We start from the raw sequence: 17577 nt of genomic DNA, 5'->3' as shown, positions 1-17577 counted from the left end.
GGTGGGTGACACGGACAGCGACCCGGCCGGGGGCCCGGAGGCGTACAAGGCTTTCTCTGGGTAAGTGCCTGTGAGAACGTCCCGGTTAACCGCCGAGGCAATCAGAAAGCCCAACGGAGGCCCCCTTCGAGACCTTTTGGGTTCTTAAGCATTTCCAACATGTTCCAACACTTTTGGGCTCTCGGCGAGTCAGCCAGACTGCCTCCCACCACCAAGCCCCTGGTTGGTCAAGGAAAAGGGGGTGAGGGTCCCCCCAACCAATGGAACCCTTGTCCTCCATGGCGCTCCCAACCTGCAGTGGGCCTCAAATGGCGGGCCTCATGGCGGGCCTCACTGCGTCGTGCTCTTGGCGAGGCTCTCCGGTCTCAGTCTGGCTTCTCCTTCGCCCGCGGCGTTTGGAGCTCGACCGCGGCCCCAACGAGGCAGCTTCCGAGGGTGTATGCCTCCGTCCGCCTCCCGTTTGCGACCAACACGCAAGCTGACGAGTCTCAAACGGGTTTAGGATATTTGAGAAGGACAATTGCCGCTGTGTCCAGCCAGTGCCAGTGCGTGCGGTCCTCCCACTCCACACGAGCTGCGCGGCATTGATCCAGCTCTCTGTGTCCCCATCTAGTACCACGACACCACTGTCACACCGACGGTGATCCAAATCCATCAAACCTCCCTTCCCTGACTTCCTCTTGGTGGAGACGATAGCCTACTCGGCCCGCAAGAACCCTGCCCTACCGCTCGTTGCGCTCAGTTGTCTCGCGGCTCTGTTACCTGTGGAGCTGACGCAAGGTGTCGAGGATGGCCCGACTCCCCATGTAAGTCTACCGAGTCCAAGGAACGCTTTGACGACGTGGGAGCTAACGCGGGAGCCACAAAGGCACCCGCTGGAGGCACAGTGGTGGACGGGGGATGCCGACACTGAGGGCAACGAGATTGGCCCGTACCTCACCTCCGGGCGGGAGACGAGCGTCTCGGCGTGGCTCGAAATGAGTGCACAAGTCGGCGTGCCATCGGACTTGTCGGGGGGTCAGCACGCCCACTGTCTTGCCACATATGGGACCGAAGCTGGCGATGCCACCGTGGACCCGCAGAATTTGATGATCCAGCCCAGCACATTTGGACTGGACTTCTCCGGACAGGTCCCAGGTGCTGACTTTGACCCCCCTTTCCCGGGGGCGTCTCTAGAGTCCGACCACCTGGGAGAGGCTGTATATTACGGCACAGGGCCTGCCGATGCCCCCAACCCTGCGCCTACTTATCCGGAATTCGACCCTTACTCTCCCGCCGGTGATTCCATCCCTGGTGCACCCGTGTTTTCAGCGGCTTTCTCCCCAGTCAGCCACGTCTTGGACAACTAGGTTCATTTAAACACGAGCAGCACCATGGATGGAAGCCCCACGGAGAGCGGCGACAACCAGATTCCCATCAGTCCCTCGCTTCCGTACGACTTTTTACATGTCCAGTTCCAGCAGGCCCCTCCCGGTGGCGTTGGCACCACCGGCTCCTATGGCACTGCGGCCTCTTCGTCCTTCGCTTCCAGCCCCGAGATCATGACACCGGCGGCTTCGGATTGTTCCGTTTCCTTCGTCACTCCTTTGAGCCCCACGATTTCTGTCGAGAACGCACGATCAACACCAGAGATAGCACATTCCGACCAGGAGAGCGACTCCTCCTCGACCGGCAGCCGCGGGCCGTTCCGGTGCACCGACCCGAAGTGCACGAGCAAGAAGAAGGTTTTCAAGCTCAAGTGCCAACTCCGGTGAGAGGCTCCTTTTTCTGTCTGCTGCCTGTTTTTGGTTTTCTGTTTTCAATTTTACTTCCTTTTCAGTGTCCCCCTTTTCCTCTCCCATCTTTCCCCTTTCATCTCCCTCTTCCCCTTTCATCTCCCTCTTCCCCTTTCATCTCCCTCTCCCATATTTTTCTCCCCCCTTTTTCTCTCTTCTCCCTCTCCCTCTCCCTCCCAACCCCCCTTTCCAACCCAGCCCAAGCTAACCACCTCCCTCCCCCAACCACAGCAAACACGCCAACAACCACACCCGCCCCAAAAAGTGCGACTACTGCGACTTCCGCGGCGGCGCCGAGCGCAAGGACCTCGCCCGCCACTTGCGCACCTGTCATTCCGACATCCCGCAGGTGCGGGGCGACCGCGCCCTCTGGAAGGAGGTCGCCCCCTGTGCGCGCTGCGGCCGCGAGATGCGCGCGGATAACCTCAAGAGGCACCTCAAGACTTGTTCTGGGACTGGGGGTGGTGCTGGGGGTGTGAGTGGTGGGGGTGGGAGTGGGAGTGGGAGTGGGAGTGGGGGGAGGTGAAGGGGGTTGGGTTGGGTTGGGTTGTTGGTAAGAAAAAGGGGGAGGGGAGGGGGGTTGTTGGCTGTTGACGTTTCGAATCGAGCATATCTTTACACTTTACATACGTGAGGCGGGGAAGGGGAAGGGAGGTTGATATCCTGGGAGGTCGGGCTGTCTCTGTGTGTTGGTTTCGGTGGGGGGTTTCTCTTGTTTGTACTCTGGATTTGTTTTGGGCGCACTCATTAACTTGGACTCAAGTAGGTTTCTTGAAATGGTCGTGGGAGCTCATCAATTTACGCCGGTTGTCATGCTTTGTCCTGGGCCTTGATAGTGCTTCCCCCCCCCCCCGCTTGTTGATTTGACAGCACATTTTCCAAACTTGTCACACTGTTCGGTTAGTACCACTCAGCTGAGTTTACTTCACCGCCACCGACATCATGTTTCCGGGGTCAGACTCGATTCATTAACTGCGGGTTCAATCGATGCTACATTCGACTTCCCAGTCAAGGCTGAGCGCGTTCAAGGGTAAATATCTGTTTGTCCTTCTCTCGGATTGAAGGGAAGATATCCGTCCCCGTTAATTACTAATTAATACATTTAGCACCGTCAAGCTCAACCTCGGTAGCTATTAGACACCTCGATCGACCTCAACCCCCACCAGCTTCAAATTAGAGGTCTAGAAACGAGTCACACCCCCTAGGCCAGCACTGCCCTCACAGCTCATCGCCGTCGTCATCCGTCTCCATGTCCGGATCGGGCACCTGCATGTCGGCGGGCAGCTGGGGCATCCGCTCGACGGGCTGGGTGGGCGGGGCCGGGGGCGGCGGCAGGTGCGACTGGGGGATCAGGGTGTAGGGGGCGTTGCTGGGCAGGCCCTGGGCGGCGGCGGCGGCGGCGGCCTTCCTCTCCTCGTCGCGCTTGATCTTGGCCAGCATGTTGCGCACGTCGCTCTTCTTGACGTACTGGTACTTGTCGCCGAAGGAGAGGCGGATGCCGATGGTCAGCTGGCGCAGGTTGCACTGGGCCTCGCGGTGCATGATCATGAGCCAGCGCATGCCGTCGGCCTCGATCTTGCGGAACTGCGAGGGCGCGTTGGCGCCGGGCCCGCCCGTGAAGGGCTCGTGGTTGTGCTCGGCGCACTGCACGATGACGTGCCACTTGTCGTTGTAGGGGAACGCCTTCTCCTGGATCGCCTTCATGCGCATCGGGCAGCCCGTCTTGGCGGAGCGGGTGTTGCGAAGGCCTTTGCTGTGCGAGGTGTAGTTCTTGCCGCCCTTGCCGCAGCAGAGGTTGTAGCGGCGGTACTGCCCCTCGGCGTCGCGGTTGAGAGAAGAGACGATGACTATGGCATAGCCCTGGGATTTGGCAAAGGCCTTGACGTCTTCCCTGAGGTCATCCCAGGTGTTGTACAGGCGGTCCTGGGGCGGGGGCAGGAGGGCCATCTGGAAATTGGGGCGTTGCTGTGGCTGGCCGGATTGACCAGGCTGGCCCTGTTGCGGCTGTTGCTGCGGCTGCTGTATTTGTTGTTGCGGGCGAGCTTGCATTTGGGGCTGCATCTGGGGCTGCATCTGGGGTTGTTGCTGTGGTTGTTGATGCAATTGGGGCTGCACTGATTGCTGCACTGGCTGCTGCTGCTGCTGTGGCGCGTGTTGAACATTTTGAACATTTTGCACCTGGTGCTGTGGAGGTGTTATTTGGTACGTGTATTGCATCTGTTGCATTTGAAGATGCGGCTGTCCCTGTTGCGCCATCTTGTGTCTCCTGCAATACCCGTTGCCGGTGTTGTTGATGGATCGACGGTGTAATTGCAAGGGGATGTCGGTGTCGGGTGCTGCTCTGCTTGCGTGTTGACTGTCGAGGTTGGATATTTGAACGAAGGAATTTGCGCCCTGTGCCTGTGGCATTTGGCTATCGGCACTCAGCACATCCGCTTGACCAGTTGCTATCAGCTGGCGGCTTCTCCGCCACTGTCAGGCGCTGAGTCTCGTCCCGTGACCTCGGCGGGGCACAAAAGGGCTGCCAAGTTTTACACGCCAAGTCGCAACCAACTCTTTGCAGTGACAGAGCGACATTGTTACCAAATCTTGACCTTCCACAAGCTATTCTGCTGTGATTATTGTGTATTATCATCATGCGCAATTAGTCATTGTGATTTGCTTATAAACAGCCCACTTTCCCCATACTCAATTACAAAACTTCCTCACCTCAACGCTCAGCACTTAATATCCATCGCTCGACTTGTTTTTCAGGAATAACAATAACTGATTAGAGTTGCCCTCAGAGAACAAGGAATCCTCTCATAGCTGCCTACTCCCCCTCCGGTACCTCCTCCCATAAATCCATTTGGGGGATTTGCGCGCCCCCTCGTACCGATATGCTCTCGTTACGCGGGTGAAGCCAAAAGTCCAATGTCCCTTTCATCTCATAATACAACCAGTTGTCCAAACCCGGGTCATCCGCAGAGGGCAGCGCATCGAACAGGACCTCCACTCCTTCACCGTACTCCTTGTGGTCTAGAAAGGCAAGGCGAGAGGGCCTCTCAAACGTAGTAGACGGGTCTACGTGCAGCCGGCAATCGCCAACGGCCCGCTGCCCGCCGTCGTCGTAATCGAGAAGCATACCCTTGCAACGATGGCTGTTCGAATAGTAAAACATGCGGACCTGGCAGATATTTTCCAGCGGCGCGTGGGAATGCATGGCCACAGACGAAGGCTCGCCCGGCGGCGGGGCTGGCCAGGGCTCGAGCGTTCCGTCCTGGCCCTGGCTGCCGTACGTGGTGATGATGGAGATGTGTTCCTTCGGCCAGTCGGGCCCCGTGCTGTATAGCAGCGTCGTTGGCGGGTGTTCTGGTCGGTTGAGAAAGAAGGCGTAACGCCCCGATTCGACAAAATCAGAGTCTAGGCGGTTGTCTTGGTCCATGTGCCGGCCGACGATTGTTTCCCCTGACAGACGCATCCTGATCTTCTCCCGGTTAGCTTGTAGGCTGGTTGGCCTCGAAACGAGAGACAGTGGAGGATAGGAGTGTACCAAAAAGCGGTGACGGCGGGGGGCTCGTGGCCTTGAAGGCGTGTCTGTGTTCACCAGAGGACCGCAGCTCACAACAGTGTCTCCCGGGGGCAGAGGAACATACACCCAATCTCCATATTTTTCCAGGTCCCGAACCCTCCTACCGAGATGTTGGTAGGTGGCCATGGCACTGGGGCGGGCTCGAGTGTGACCGTGTGCTCCGAATATGCTACCGCCAAGAATGAAGAAGGTGATGCCGGTAACGGCGGTAAGATCGACGCTGTGGTAGCGGCGTATAGAGAGAGGCCTCTCTAGCGTGATAGGACAATGGGCGAGGTCGGGGGGTGTCGGCGTATCCCAGACCGCAAACTTGTAGTCTTCGAAATCTTCGAGCAACGACAGCTGGAGGAGACCATTCTGTTGCTATTATCAGCGATAGGCTACACGCCGAAGCAGGGTCTTCTGAAGAAGCTGGGTACCGACCTTGAACACGGCCAGGCTGGGCCCAAATACGTCTTCGCGCTCAATCACAAACGCCTTGTCATCGAACCGTTGTCGATTGAACTGCGGTGGCTCTACCAGCTTCTCGACTTTGCTCAGCCCATCGCGGTCGATAGTGAACCGAACAAGGCTCGGGACGTTTTCCACCGCGTCTCCCGAAGCCACCTTGGGCGGGCTGCCGCGTTCCCACGAGACGAGCCAGCTCAGCGGGACAATGCGGAGAGGTTGCACAGTGGCGACGGACAGGGCTTTTGCCACGTGCATGGCAGTAACGCAGCGCCAGAAGCAGTCATCTCGCGGCAGCCATCCTAGGATATTTCCAATAACAACGTGTGGCAGAGAATCTAGCCCTTTCAGCCCGCACATCTCAGCACATGAAAGGAACGCCTCTTCGAAATACCAAGCGGGTTTGGGAAGTAGTTGAATCTCCGGGACGGCGGCGCCGGTCCAGGGCACACGGCGCCAGGTGCACGTCTGCCAGAGCCTGTCTAGCGGGTCATGAGCCGTGCAGTTTCGCTTGAAAAGTTGAAGACAACCCGGATGAACGGCACACCCGGGTCGGGACCGGCCATGCCACCTGTTGCAAAGCATGCTGCCCCATCGACAGAGCTCCCAGGGGCCGTTCTCGACCTTATGGGGCACAGCAGTGACAGAACCGTAGTGCTCGAGATTTGTCGTGAAGGGGTTTATGAAGCCTGCCTTGAAGGCGGATGAGCTCGCGTTTCCCGCCACTGGGAGGACTGGATTAGCCTGGCTCGAGTCTCGGGCGCAGTAGGACTGTACATGTAGGATACGGAGGGGGCAGAGCCACAAAGGACACCGGGCGCAAACTAACATGCAATCATCGGTTCCCTTTCGCTGAGTTCCTGACCGCAGATGTCACAAACGAAAGACAATCCGGATAATGAAACATGTCGGTCGGCCCTTTCTAGGTACATGTTGGCCTCTTGTTGTTGAGTAGGTGAGTAGGGTACGTTGTAACGTTGTTTTGATTCCCCCCCAACTTCCAGCAGGCGCCAACGCATAGGAACAACCGATCAAGAATCAGGCGGTGACAGACCTCACATCCAATCAACCAACAATCCATTCTGTCGGGCCCGGTATTGAACTCTAATTGGACAGCCAAAGTGCACCGACGGCTTTCTCCCTTTTCCCCCGAGACCCCTTTTATGGATACACGATCGACTTTATCCCATCAACCCGTGGACTTCCTGGTTGTGTTCAAGTCCTTAATATTGTTCCCCGTCTCTTAGAAGTTTATTCCCATGTCCCACGTCATGACTAGAACGAGGGGTCAGCTGGGGACGCCAAAATGGCTATCCTCTTTGGTCATATGCAGTTGGTTCTCGGCTGAGCAAGACCGCCTCCCCGGCTAAATAAGAGAGCACAACCAGTAGGCCGACACCACCTGATCTACTTTCACAAATACTTCACGCTAGAGTTGCATGGGGCCGGCCTCGCGCGGCGGGGGAGCTTGACCCCTGGACCTTCATGGTGGTAATGATTTGTCTGGCTTTCCGGCGGCTGCGCCAGGGCGGCAAGAGCAATAAGGCGACATTAGGGATTGCACATAAACTACATCCCAAGTACCTAAGCTAGTGTTGTGGTATGTCCTAGGGTAGTGACGGGTGGAGAGAGAGCAATAGATTTGGAGTTCCAAACCCTCACTCACGGCCGAGTCGTGCCTCCATAGCCTACATGTACTGAAAGTATCTCCCGGCGAAAGCAGGTGGGATAAGACGACTATAATTATATATCAAGAATGGCTAACAAAGGGAACCCATCACCACCTCAACCACAACACAGCCTCTTTCTATGCTCCCCACTTACCTGCGAGCTACCTAGGTAGGTAATTACAATCCTTTGCGTACGTCACCCCCCCTCCCCCCCCCCCCCCCCCCCCCCCCCCCAGCTGAACTCACCGCCCAACCCCCACAACCCCCCTATAAGCCGGCACCTCCCCTCCATCCAACTCCGCGACCACGGCCTGCTGCGGGCGTTGCACCACCGGCGGCAGCGTCGGCGCCCTCTCCACCACCCCCCCTACCTCCCCGGCACCCCCCTTCCCCCGCTCCCGAAAGAACCCCCCAAAGTCCACCGCCACGTCATGCTCGCTCTCGAAATCCAGCTTCGCCTTCTCCAGCGCCGTCGGACTCGCCCTCCCACCACCACCACCGCTACCAGAACCGGAACCGCCGCCGCGTTCCGTGTCCGCCTCGGCCGACGACGGCGGGCCGCGGCCCATGCGCCGCTTCCAGAGCGCAAAGGCCACGATCACGCCCAGGAGGATGGTGCCGGCGCCGGCGCCGACGCCGATGCCGATCTTGGTGGCCATGGGCATGCCCTCGTCTTCCGAGGAGGCGGGGGATTGGATGCCGTTGGGGTTGTTGGGGGCGGTGGGGTCGCTGGTGGTGGTGGTGTCGGTTTCGGTGTCGGTGAGGGGGATGTTGGGGTCCGCGCCCGTGTTCGTGTCGGTGTTTTGGTTGTTGTCGTTGCCCGAGGACGGGTCGGTGTTGGGCGCGCCGTTATTGTTGTTGTTGTTATCCGCGCCGTCGATGACGGCTAGGCGGCCGGTTGGGGACGGCGGGATGAAGACGGACATGAAGGTTGTGCCGGGGGCTGTTACTAGGGTAGAGATGGGCTCGGGCGAGTCAGACTGCGGGTTTTGCTGTCGGTCTGGGGTGGAGGACTGGGCAGGTCGGGAAGGGTTGTTGGCGGTTGGTGCCGGCCCGGGTGCCGCGACTTCGGATTCACCCGCGGGAGAAGAGGCCTCTGGGTTGGGGATCGGAATCACGCCTGGGTTTGCGGATGAAGCTGCTGGGGCTGCGGCCGCAGAAGTCTCTGTTGAACCCCCCGGGACTAGAACAGGGGCAGGCTGTTGCTGCTGCTCATCTTCCGGTGGTTGCTGCTCGTCCGCTGGTGGTTGTTGTTCATCCGCTGGTGGCTGCTGCTCTTCTGCCGGTGGTGATTGATCCGAAGTCGGGGCGGGAGGGGCCTGCTCGGTTTCTTGCGCGGGCTCCTGCGTCGTAACCTCCGGTTCGGGGGCGGGCTCCGAGGTTGGCTCTGGCGCCGTGGTCTCCTCAGGCTCCCCTTGCGTGGGCTCAACTTGAGTCGGCTCCGGGTCGGGAGCTGGCTCGTCCGTGGCAGCCGGTGTATCCTCATCCTCAGGGGCGGTGGTAACCACTGCGGCATCATCGTTGCCGAGCAAACCGGTCGGTCCGACGATAGGGTCGAGGATGGGATCCAGAAGTCCGTTTGCTGCCCCGGCCGCGTTGTCCACCACTCCATCTACCACACCACCCGGCGCGCCTGTCTCAACCGCACCCTGCTCCTCGACGGCTGATGTCTCCGGTCCGTCTCCTCCACCCCCCAAAAGCCCATCCAGATCCACAAGCTGGGCCGCCGCCAGGGCAGCCTGCAGCCAAAGAACGCGGATGACCAGCATCTTCACGGACTTATACGAAGCAAAGAGAATAGAAAGTAGGTAATTAGTAAAAATAGAGGCCGTCGCCAAGGTGTAAAAGGCTGTCAGGTTAAAGACATTTTGGCCTGGTTGAAGGAAGAGAAGAGAGAGAAAGGCTCCGAACCTGGGGGAGGGCTCAAGGACGTGAATGGCTTTTACTGTCTGATCGACGAGGCATGATGGGCAGTGCCCGGGCAGCCAGGCAAAAAGCCGTTGACAGACCGTTGCGAACCTGGACTGGGAAGGGATCCAGCTTTCCGGGACGTTGTCAGTTTCACAGTGTCAACAAAGCAGGGGTAACCCGTCAGGGGTAGGGCGCCTGTGCGGGAGGATCGCGCCTAAAGGGGCAACTGGGGGCGCCAAGCACGGTGTAACCGACCCCTGGGATCCGCAAAGTCTCGGGATGGTCGGGTGTGATGGCCAGAAAGCCTTAGGCGATGATGTTTGACAGTTATGCATCGGGTGTTTGGAAACCGGAATCGCGGTTCCCTCGGCGTATATCTTCTTGCCACCCCCATCATGACTCGATGGAGACTTTCGTGAAGCCGGCTTCTTGGCGTTGCTTTTTCAAGTGTCGAGGCTGGGCTTGACTCGCTTGAGTGGCCGAGATTCGAGCAGGTTGAACCCCGAAACCCTTCAGGGGCCCGGCTCTGTATATACCGGGCGGTGTTCGGAGGGAGAGACTCGGGGACGGGGCCAAAGAATGAACTCGGGGTTAGTTTTCGAGCTCTGTCGTCAGCCACGTATTCCCTATGTGCCCAAAATTCGAAGATGGGAAGAAGACAATCAATTGCGTGCCATACCTGTACGCTACTAAAACCCAACAATGCCAGGGAACGACTCGAATTCACAACACAAGCGATACCGTGAAGGTGGCAAAAATACTGCGGGAGCCGATTCTTTCCACATGATCCCACAAACAGCATACAGGGCCGCACACTATTAAAGATCTCAACATCCTCCAAAGCAGAGGGGGAAAGTCCCTTAGCTACAATACAAAACCCCAAATCTTTTCGATATTAAGAGATCTTAAAAACAGAAGGAATTCGGACGAGAAGAAACGTGGAAAGGCAGAGTTTGTGAGAGAAGGCGGGGGGGGGGGGTTAACAAGATCATCGATTCAGAACCGCCAGGCTGCGAGATACCCCATTACCTTCGTCTTCGCGCCTTGAAGAAATCCATCCAAATCACCCCCAGGTTGGTTTATGGGATGGCGCGCATTGCCCTGGGGAGCTGTAAACTGGCTTGTTGCCATCGGGCTCTGCCGTGTCGTCGGTGAAGGCGGCTTGCCGGGTTGGCCCTGGACGCTCCCTTGCCTCCTACGCGCCGGTTGTTTTCGGTCCCAGTGCCGACCAGCTGAGACATTGCAGGACTTCTCTCTAAAAACTGCGTCCGCTGCCATCTCATTGACTTGGACAATCTTTTGCAGGTCCTTGCCAAAGTGCGGGAGACCGTAGAGACTGTCGACGAGCTGACGCGCCCCTTGGTCGTCGAGAACCAGGTCGGTGTCACCGCGCGCCATAGCTTGGGTTAGAGCTGCCACTTTCTGTAGGTGCTCGGCCTTGTATTTCTCAAGCATGCTAAGCGCCTTTTTCTTCCCGCCACTCTTGATTTTGAGTTTCTCTTGTTGAATGAGGTGGTCGACGTATTCTACCGTGGCATCGTTGTAGGGCTCAATCGCATGGCGCTTCAGAAAGAAACCAAACTGAATGGCAGCTTCTTGAACCTGCGTATGCTCAAGCCTGAACTCCGCGATGGCCGTCTCCCTGAGCCGGATCGCCTCCTGCTGGAGCTCGATGTCCGAGGCGTGCTTGATCAGCTCCCGGCTCACATCCTTGTTTTCGTGCCGGTAAGTCAGAGACCGATAATCGTAGTAGATGTGCATGTGATCCATGTAGTTGTGGCTGCACCCAGAACAGAACCCGTTGGCATCTATGGCGGCGCATTGCTTGAGCTGTGGGTCCCCCTTCTGGTTGCGCTTCACTTTGTTGCCGAGATAGCATGGCTTGTGGCACATCGTTTTGTAAACAATCACCGTCTCGTCGCGGCCAGCGAAATCGTTCCGGACCTCAACACAGTCTCCATGCGTGCAGACCGTGCGGGGCTCGCCCACCTCGTACGACTCAACCGTCTCCCGCTGAATGTAGAGGCTCTTCTCGAGCTCACTGCGGGACAATTCTGCATTGTGCAGCGTCCTGACCTGGTCGTTGTTGACTGCAATGCTGGTCTGGATCTTTTGAGCAATCAGGGCCATCGGCTCCGTCAACTTCACGATCATGTCACGGGTCTCGTTGAGATTGATAGTGCTTCGGACCTGGTGTGGAGTGAGACCTCGGAAGTGCTTCAACAGCCGCTTCGACTCTGACACCGAACGGCCCCAACTCCGCATATTATCTTCCAGAAGGCCCATGTCAACGCCTTTTTGGCGTGCAGCAAGATACCGAAAGCTCTCTGAGTCGAAGCAATACACGTTGTGTTCGAACAGTCCCATCTGGACTTGGGTGTATTCCTTCAAAAGTGCCTCTAGAGGTTTGAAAGTGTCCCCTGGCGTGTAGTTGGAACCCCGCGTGTTGGTGAAACCAAAGACAATGTTGTTGGCCGCGTTGCGGTGCAGTTGCGTGAGAAGTTGTTTGATACAGAATCTGAACATGACGGTCAGGCGGGCGGCGTTCGGCTTCAGCAAGACCAGGATGCCGTGGAGTTTGTCGTAGCTGCGGAGAACCTTCAGGATGTCGGCCATGTTCCGGTTATCTTGCTCGAGACCTCTCGTGTCTCCAATCCCGGGGGTGTCGATGAGGCGGACCCTGGTTCTCCCGATCGTCACACCGTACACCGCCGTGCACTGAGTGGCGGACTGACCGCGCGCTCCATCATTTTCGAACCGACTCTTCCCGATCTTGATGTCCTTCTGAATGAATCGGCCCTGCGGATCGTTTGGGTCTTTCAGCTGCGTGCTGAACGAGCAGGGGATCAGGCACTCCAATCCTCCAGCCTGAATCGCGTCACCGAGAGAGTCGTAGGTGAGGTAATTGACAAAGGCGTTGATCCAGGTCGATTTCCCAACACCAGTCTCTCCGAGAATCAAGATGTTAAGATCTTCAAAGGGCTCGAGGTCCTTCAGGTGTCCGTGGAGTACCTGCTCGTCATAACTGGCCCATGCCGATCCATGAGTAGGATCATTACACTTGAAGGTCCAGCGGTCGAACGGGGTCGCACCGCAGTCGCAGTACAGCCGTTCGTCAACGTAGCCGTACTCAACCAGCGAGTGACAAACAGCGCAGATCCAATTGCAGCGTAGTGTTCTCTCGCAGGGGGGGTGGGGGCATGGGATTCGAACGGCGCGGCGTTGCGGAGGCTTGCTGGTGAGTGTGGCGTCGAGCGATCCCGCGTTTTGTTGCATGATGCAGTTGGCTGATAAGACCTTCCTATGCTCAAGGAGATCTTCGATGAGCACTCGGCGATGACGAAGATGGCAAATGTAAGGCCTTTCCAGAGAGTGGCCAAGTGCATCGCAATCGACCGCCATGACGGCTTTCGGCCTGTCATCCCTCAGCAATTCGGAGAACAGGTTGCGAGTGTCCGCCCAAACCTCCGATGTTCTCCGCACAGCATCGGTGAAATACAAAATGTAGACATCGTCATGAGGGCTCCGCGCGAGCATCTGATCGAAGCTCCGGTCCCGAAACCCGACGTATTGCGATCCCTCTTCCATGATCGCTTTCGCAAAGTCCATCTTTGTTGTCAACGCGGCCAGGGAGCGGATTTGGAATGGAGGGACCTCCTGGGCGTGGAAGTCACTGAGAAGTTGCCGAAGACGGTCAGAGTCAACGCCCGTGGACCGTACTTCTCGTAAGGTTCTCGCAAGGTTCACCCGCAACGCCGCGTTGGCAGCAGTGAATGTGCGGAGTTGCCCTTCCACATTGTGAATGTGACCAAGAGGTACGACGTTTGGGTACCGTCGACACCGAGACACATAACGGTGAAGCGTTGCGCTTGCGGTTTGGGCGTCATCAAAATGTTGCATGAAGCGCTCCAGACTGTCCGGGTTCGACGGGTGGACAGTGAGGTTGGTTCTGATATCTAAAAGTTGAAAGTAGCCCAAAAGCGCCAGGGGCATGAGGGTGTACTGAATCGGTGTCCCCTTTGCGTCGTTGGTGCTAGAGATCAGTCGGCGAAGGCGGTTGATAAAGCCCCGAGCAGTCTGAGCGGGTGCGTTGGCAAGAGTTGGCATATCTTCTGGTAGGATATCGCCAAAAACCGACAACTCCGACCAGTCAAAGCCGTGTTGTTCCTCAGGGGTACCGACTGGTTCATCCAAACAGCCAGGGGTTGCATGACTCAGTAGCTGGCCGAGTTCTTGAATAGCCAAGGCCCCTGTTGTCCTGTTACACGCTGGGTCTGCCAGGCCATTGGGGCTAACAATGTAGTTGGCACCCCAGCGAACGCCGATCACGGCATGGGTAGCGATGTCGGTGTCGAGGGTAGAGAAGGCGAACTGGTCTTTGATTCCGGGGGTGGCGAGGTTGAGCACCTCATCAATGGTGGTGACATTGTACCTCAACGAGGCATGAGCACCGTGGGTAGCGTTGTGCGAAGCGAGATACTGAGCACATCCGTCAACGCGAACGAGCCCGGCAAGAATGCTGGCTCCAAGCTCGACATCGACCCCGAGCTGGGCGCACTTCTCCTTGAAGTTGCGGACCTCGAGGATCCGGACGTCTGTCAAGCGGCAAGGACGAATAGCCACGGCATCCGAAGGAGGAGCGTGTCTGAACAGCGTATGCGAGTGCGGATGGGAGAGAAAGGTGTCGTTACGAGCATCGTAGAGGGCTCCGAGTTCGGCAGTCTGGCCCAATGCCGGGCGAATCAGCTCGCCGACAGCCATGAAGTGGCGAGGTTTGGGGCGATTGGGAAGTGAATCAAGGTTGATGATACTCCTGGAGAAGATGGACATGGTCAGCAAAAGATGAAAAAGAAAAGAGCAATCGAGGACACTAGGGACAGGGTGCACACCTGAACAGCGGGACGTGGCGATGCGAACAGGCGCTTAACGTCCAGCGGCAAAGTGAAACAAGGAGGGTATTGAGGTCGTAGACTTTGCGGCCGAGGACGAGCTTATTGGAACGGAACGTCTCTCAACGGAAACAGAGCGGCCGGGCACTGGTCGATGGTTTCGTCTGGCATTGTGCTTTTCCTTGGGAGATGCCCGAGACTTTTGTGACTCGTTACCCATGGCATTCGGTGCCCTGGGCTCCGTTTGCGATATTCCAAAAAAGTCTTTCACGCAGCTGTGGTAAGCCGCCCGTGGACCGGGTTGGTGCAGACTGCAGTTCCGGTTTGTGGGGAGTGGTGACAATAATGAGAAGAAAAGGAAAAAGGGGCAGGCAATTTGCTGACTGCAGCGGACGCGGTTCTGGGAGTCGACTATCGGCTTTTACTGTGACATGGTAATAAAATGAGTGAGATGCAATATGAGAGGCCGCTTTCTTAGAATTTGCGGGAGAGTGGCCGACTGTCGTTACACAGTAAGAGATACCTAGGTACCTTAGGTATCAGATATCAGAGCTCAGCTCCTGTAATCTGCAGCCAACCACAGTAATTGAGAATCTCCCGATTGGATGTTCCTGTTTGTAGGTAGCAAACAATCTGGCGGCACAACCCAGGTTCATTGGGCAGGTGAGACTGGACCCAGACGTTCAAACCGGAAATCCCGTGGTATACTAAATGGGCGAGGCAAGGATGCCGGCTGTACCTTCCCGGCCCTGGGGGCTTTGAGGTTGATGCCCGGCTGCCTGGAGTGGCACGCACCTCCGTACCCATAGCACTTGCCGTAATTTTAGACCACGAGGGTCAAACGCCAGTGATTGGGAAGCTTCAAGTTCCAATGATTCCACCTCTCCTCTGCCCTTTGAGTGCTCAAGGAGAGGATGTCATTTTTCATCTGGGTCTCCCATCCCGTATCCAGACACGTTTGGAGCCCGGCGGCAGTTACCAAGGGTGCCTCCCATCGACTTTACAGCATTCCACATTTGATCCATGGATGTGGCTTTCAAATTCTGATAATTAAATGGCCAAAGCAAACAGTCGTGGGCCTCATGGCCAACTGCCAATACAATCAAGATCGCGGCCCGCCTGTACCCAGTACCCGTGCCATTTCCTGCAGTCTCCCGGGCGGGACATTCAGGCCTGGATGCCCTCAAAGTACAAGCTGCAATCTGGTCCGTCACCAGCAACATGTTGTGGGATCTCCAGGAAGAAAATGTTTGTTCTGGCTAGCGATAGGCTCAGCGCGTGAGTCACGCCTATCCGCGAAGAGTCATCGGTGGGATGAAGGCCTCATCCATTCCAATTGCATGATCAGAATTTCAAACCATCATCCTCAAACGTAAGAAGAACCGCCTCACTGTCTCTTACGGACACCCTCTTATCCCGCCCGAGGCGCTCTAGGGCCAACTCCCCGACAGCCTCCCCAGTCCTGAACGACTGACCTGCCCAAGTGACCTTCGCAGCGTCCTTCTCGTCCACAAACGGAGCCGTCATGCGCTTGACAGTAGCCCCTCCATGCTTCCCAATATCGAGTGACAGCTTAGACGGCGCCGCTTCCTGGCCCGCGTAATACGGCTTCATGTTCAGAATGACCAGCTTCGCCAGCCTCAACTCGCCGCCTCCCTCCCCAGGATAAAAGACCGCATACGCCGAAAACTCCTGCTCACGCACACCGCGCGGCGTCTCCAGCGCCGCAATCCGCCCCCCATCCGCCAACGCCTCCGCCACCAGCAGCTGTGACACGAACACCGGCAGCACACGAGCCTCACCCCTCTTCGTGGAGTCAACAGGATACAGCAGCGAGTAGCTGCTAAACCCCGGCGAGCCATCATCCCCGGGGGTATTGAGCTGCTGGTCGCTCTGGAACGCGAGCGTGGCGCCCTGGTGCAGGTGCACACTACTCGCGTTGCGCACCGCGTACAGCAGCTCGACGTCGGCCGTCCACAGCGCCTGCGCGAAGGTGTCCGACACGTTGGGCTTGCCGCTGCACGCGATCGAGTTGAACTCGCCGACGACCCACTGCGCGCCCGAGGCCAGCGCGGCCTGCGCCGAGGGGTAGATCTCGTCGTCGGCGTACCGGACGAGGTCCGTGTGGTTGAGGATGTTGGGGATCGTGGCGCGTGCTGCGCGGGGCGGTTCGCAGGTTGCGAAGGCGTAGGAATGGATCGAGTAGAGGCCGACTTGGCCGGTGGAGTTGACGCCCGCGGGGATGAGGTCGCTGGGTCGGACCTTGAGGGGTGTTACGTCGGTGGTGGCGCTGGATGCCCACCACCGTCCGTGGCTGTCGTCGTCGATGGCCGCGTCGATCTCTTCCGTGAATTCCTGCCACTGGGAAATGTACGCTTCGGTGCTCGCGTTCCATCGGCTGGTCGGGTAGTTGGTCGGCTCGTTTCCCAGCTCGTAGTATGTGATCTTGTCTCGTTGAAGTTGATAGGACGCCACCGCGAGGTCCCGGGCAATGCTGACCGAGTTGTTGCCAAAGTTGAGCGTCGACACGAAGCTCGTGCCCTCGGGGAAGTTGTCCCAGTGCTGGTAAAAGGCCGGGCCAATCGTCGTCCTGTATATACCCCCTTCTTCGTTCTCTGTGCGCACAACGGACAGCTTCTGGCTGGGGTCGAACACCATGCTATCCATGGTAATGCCTCCTGCACGGATGATCGGCCTGACCCCGCGTTCATGCAAATGGTTGAGGAGACTGAAGGTCAGCTCCCTGGGGGAGTCGGGCTCGCCGAAAAACTCGGTCCAGAAGGCCGGCTCAAACGAGTAGCTCACAAACTGAGGCACATGGGGCTGGGAGATGGCTGAAGCCGGTGTCCTGCTAAGCGCATGAACTGACGCGCACTTTGGCCGCCCTGCCGCCGCGGCTGCTGCCAGTACGCAGTTTGCTGAGAGAAGTATGAATTTCATGTTAACGGCCGAGGGCTCGGAGCGTATGAGACTAGAGGTAACGACGAGTTTGGATCACTAATTCATGTACTATGTACCTTGTGGTTGATGGGGGAAGGGCTGCAAACCCCAAACATCCAGAGATTTGCACGACAGAATGCCCAGATGGATAATACTCGTACAGGATCCCCGCATCTCAACCTGAAGTGAAGCGGTCAACGGCTAATACAACTCGACGGAATATTTGTGCAATTTTCCCGCCGCGGGGTTTGCATGCTCGGTACGAAGATGCTGCGAGGGCAACCTAAGGTGACCAACGAGGTGGGAGTATCGGTTGGCCGGGTGGACGGGATGCTTATATGGAGACCCTCGTGGTCATGAGTTAGGGAACTGCT

General features: G+C 57.5%; 7 protein-coding genes across 7 annotated transcripts; 2 read left to right on the top strand and 5 right to left on the bottom strand.

The window, feature by feature from the left end:
- The first annotated feature begins 699 nt into the window (after positions 1–699).
- B0H64DRAFT_182668 (uncharacterized protein) lies at positions 700–1600 on the top strand. Its single transcript, XM_062798942.1, has 2 exons — positions 700–806; positions 869–1600. Exons 1-2 carry the CDS (start codon positions 790–792, stop codon positions 1347–1349), a joined length of 498 nt encoding a protein of 165 aa, XP_062657745.1. The 5' UTR covers positions 700–789; the 3' UTR covers positions 1350–1600.
- Positions 1144–2670, top strand: B0H64DRAFT_182513 (uncharacterized protein). Its single transcript, XM_062798941.1, has 3 exons — positions 1144–1750; positions 2007–2207; positions 2446–2670. The coding sequence occupies exons 1-3, from the start codon at positions 1374–1376 to the stop codon at positions 2606–2608; spliced, it is 741 nt and encodes a 246-aa protein (XP_062657744.1). The 5' UTR covers positions 1144–1373; the 3' UTR covers positions 2609–2670.
- Position 2671: 1 nt separating this feature from the next.
- B0H64DRAFT_182284 (uncharacterized protein) lies at positions 2672–4137 on the bottom strand. The gene has a single exon (XM_062798939.1). The coding sequence runs from the start codon at positions 4029–4031 to the stop codon at positions 2994–2996; it is 1038 nt and encodes a 345-aa protein (XP_062657743.1). The 5' UTR covers positions 4032–4137; the 3' UTR covers positions 2672–2993.
- A 450-nt stretch (positions 4138–4587) lies between these two features.
- B0H64DRAFT_418199 (uncharacterized protein) lies at positions 4588–6359 on the bottom strand (the record flags this gene model as incomplete). Its single annotated transcript, XM_062805303.1, has 5 exons — positions 4588–4869; positions 5380–5688; positions 5770–6131; positions 6188–6275; positions 6321–6359. 5 exons carry the CDS (start codon positions 6357–6359, stop codon positions 4588–4590), a joined length of 1080 nt encoding a protein of 359 aa, XP_062657742.1.
- A 603-nt stretch (positions 6360–6962) lies between these two features.
- B0H64DRAFT_433432 (uncharacterized protein) lies at positions 6963–9677 on the bottom strand. Its single transcript, XM_062806046.1, has 3 exons — positions 7710–9677; positions 7460–7481; positions 6963–7362 (listed from the first exon to the last, which is right to left on the bottom strand). Exons 1-3 carry the CDS (start codon positions 9230–9232, stop codon positions 7345–7347), a joined length of 1563 nt encoding a protein of 520 aa, XP_062657741.1. The 5' UTR covers positions 9233–9677; the 3' UTR covers positions 6963–7344.
- Positions 9678–10014: 337 nt separating this feature from the next.
- Positions 10015–14135, bottom strand: B0H64DRAFT_343451 (uncharacterized protein; the record flags this gene model as incomplete). The annotated part of the gene is made up of 1 exon (XM_062801280.1): positions 10015–14135. The coding sequence occupies one exon, from the start codon at positions 14133–14135 to the stop codon at positions 10371–10373; it is 3765 nt and encodes a 1254-aa protein (XP_062657740.1). The 3' UTR covers positions 10015–10370.
- Positions 14136–15566: 1431 nt separating this feature from the next.
- On the bottom strand, positions 15567–17576 carry B0H64DRAFT_182240 (uncharacterized protein). The gene has a single exon (XM_062798938.1). It carries the CDS (start codon positions 17201–17203, stop codon positions 15608–15610), a length of 1596 nt encoding a protein of 531 aa, XP_062657739.1. The 5' UTR covers positions 17204–17576; the 3' UTR covers positions 15567–15607.
- Position 17577: the final 1 nt, after the last annotated feature.

Source organism: Chaetomium fimeti (genome assembly GCF_033439085.1).
Source record: "Chaetomium fimeti strain CBS 168.71 chromosome Unknown B0H64scaffold_5, whole genome shotgun sequence".
Classification (NCBI taxonomy): domain Eukaryota; kingdom Fungi; phylum Ascomycota; class Sordariomycetes; order Sordariales; family Chaetomiaceae; genus Chaetomium; species Chaetomium fimeti.
The sequence above is the reverse complement of the archived record's forward strand: the minus strand, read 5'-3'. Positions and strand labels throughout refer to the sequence as shown.

Excerpts from the sequence above, each read along its gene's own strand:
- B0H64DRAFT_182513 (XM_062798941.1), top strand. The coding sequence starts at position 1,374 with ATGGATGGAAGCCCCACGGAGAGCGGCGACAACCAGATTCCCATCAGT. Across the intron at positions 1,751-2,006 it reads AAGCTCAAGTGCCAACTCCG|CAAACACGCCAACAACCACA; the intron begins GTGAGAGGCTCC and ends CCCCAACCACAG. Across the intron at positions 2,208-2,445 it reads CGCGCGGATAACCTCAAGAG|GTCGGGCTGTCTCTGTGTGT; the intron begins GCACCTCAAGAC and ends ATATCCTGGGAG.
- B0H64DRAFT_182284 (XM_062798939.1), bottom strand. The coding sequence starts at position 4,031 with ATGGCGCAACAGGGACAGCCGCATCTTCAAATGCAACAGATGCAATAC.
- B0H64DRAFT_433432 (XM_062806046.1), bottom strand. The coding sequence starts at position 9,232 with ATGCTGGTCATCCGCGTTCTTTGGCTGCAGGCTGCCCTGGCGGCGGCC. Across the intron at positions 7,482-7,709 it reads GGGGTTGTGGGGGTTGGGCG|GCTATGGAGGCACGACTCGG; the intron begins GTGAGTTCAGCT and ends CAGTACATGTAG.
- B0H64DRAFT_182240 (XM_062798938.1), bottom strand. The coding sequence starts at position 17,203 with ATGAAATTCATACTTCTCTCAGCAAACTGCGTACTGGCAGCAGCCGCG.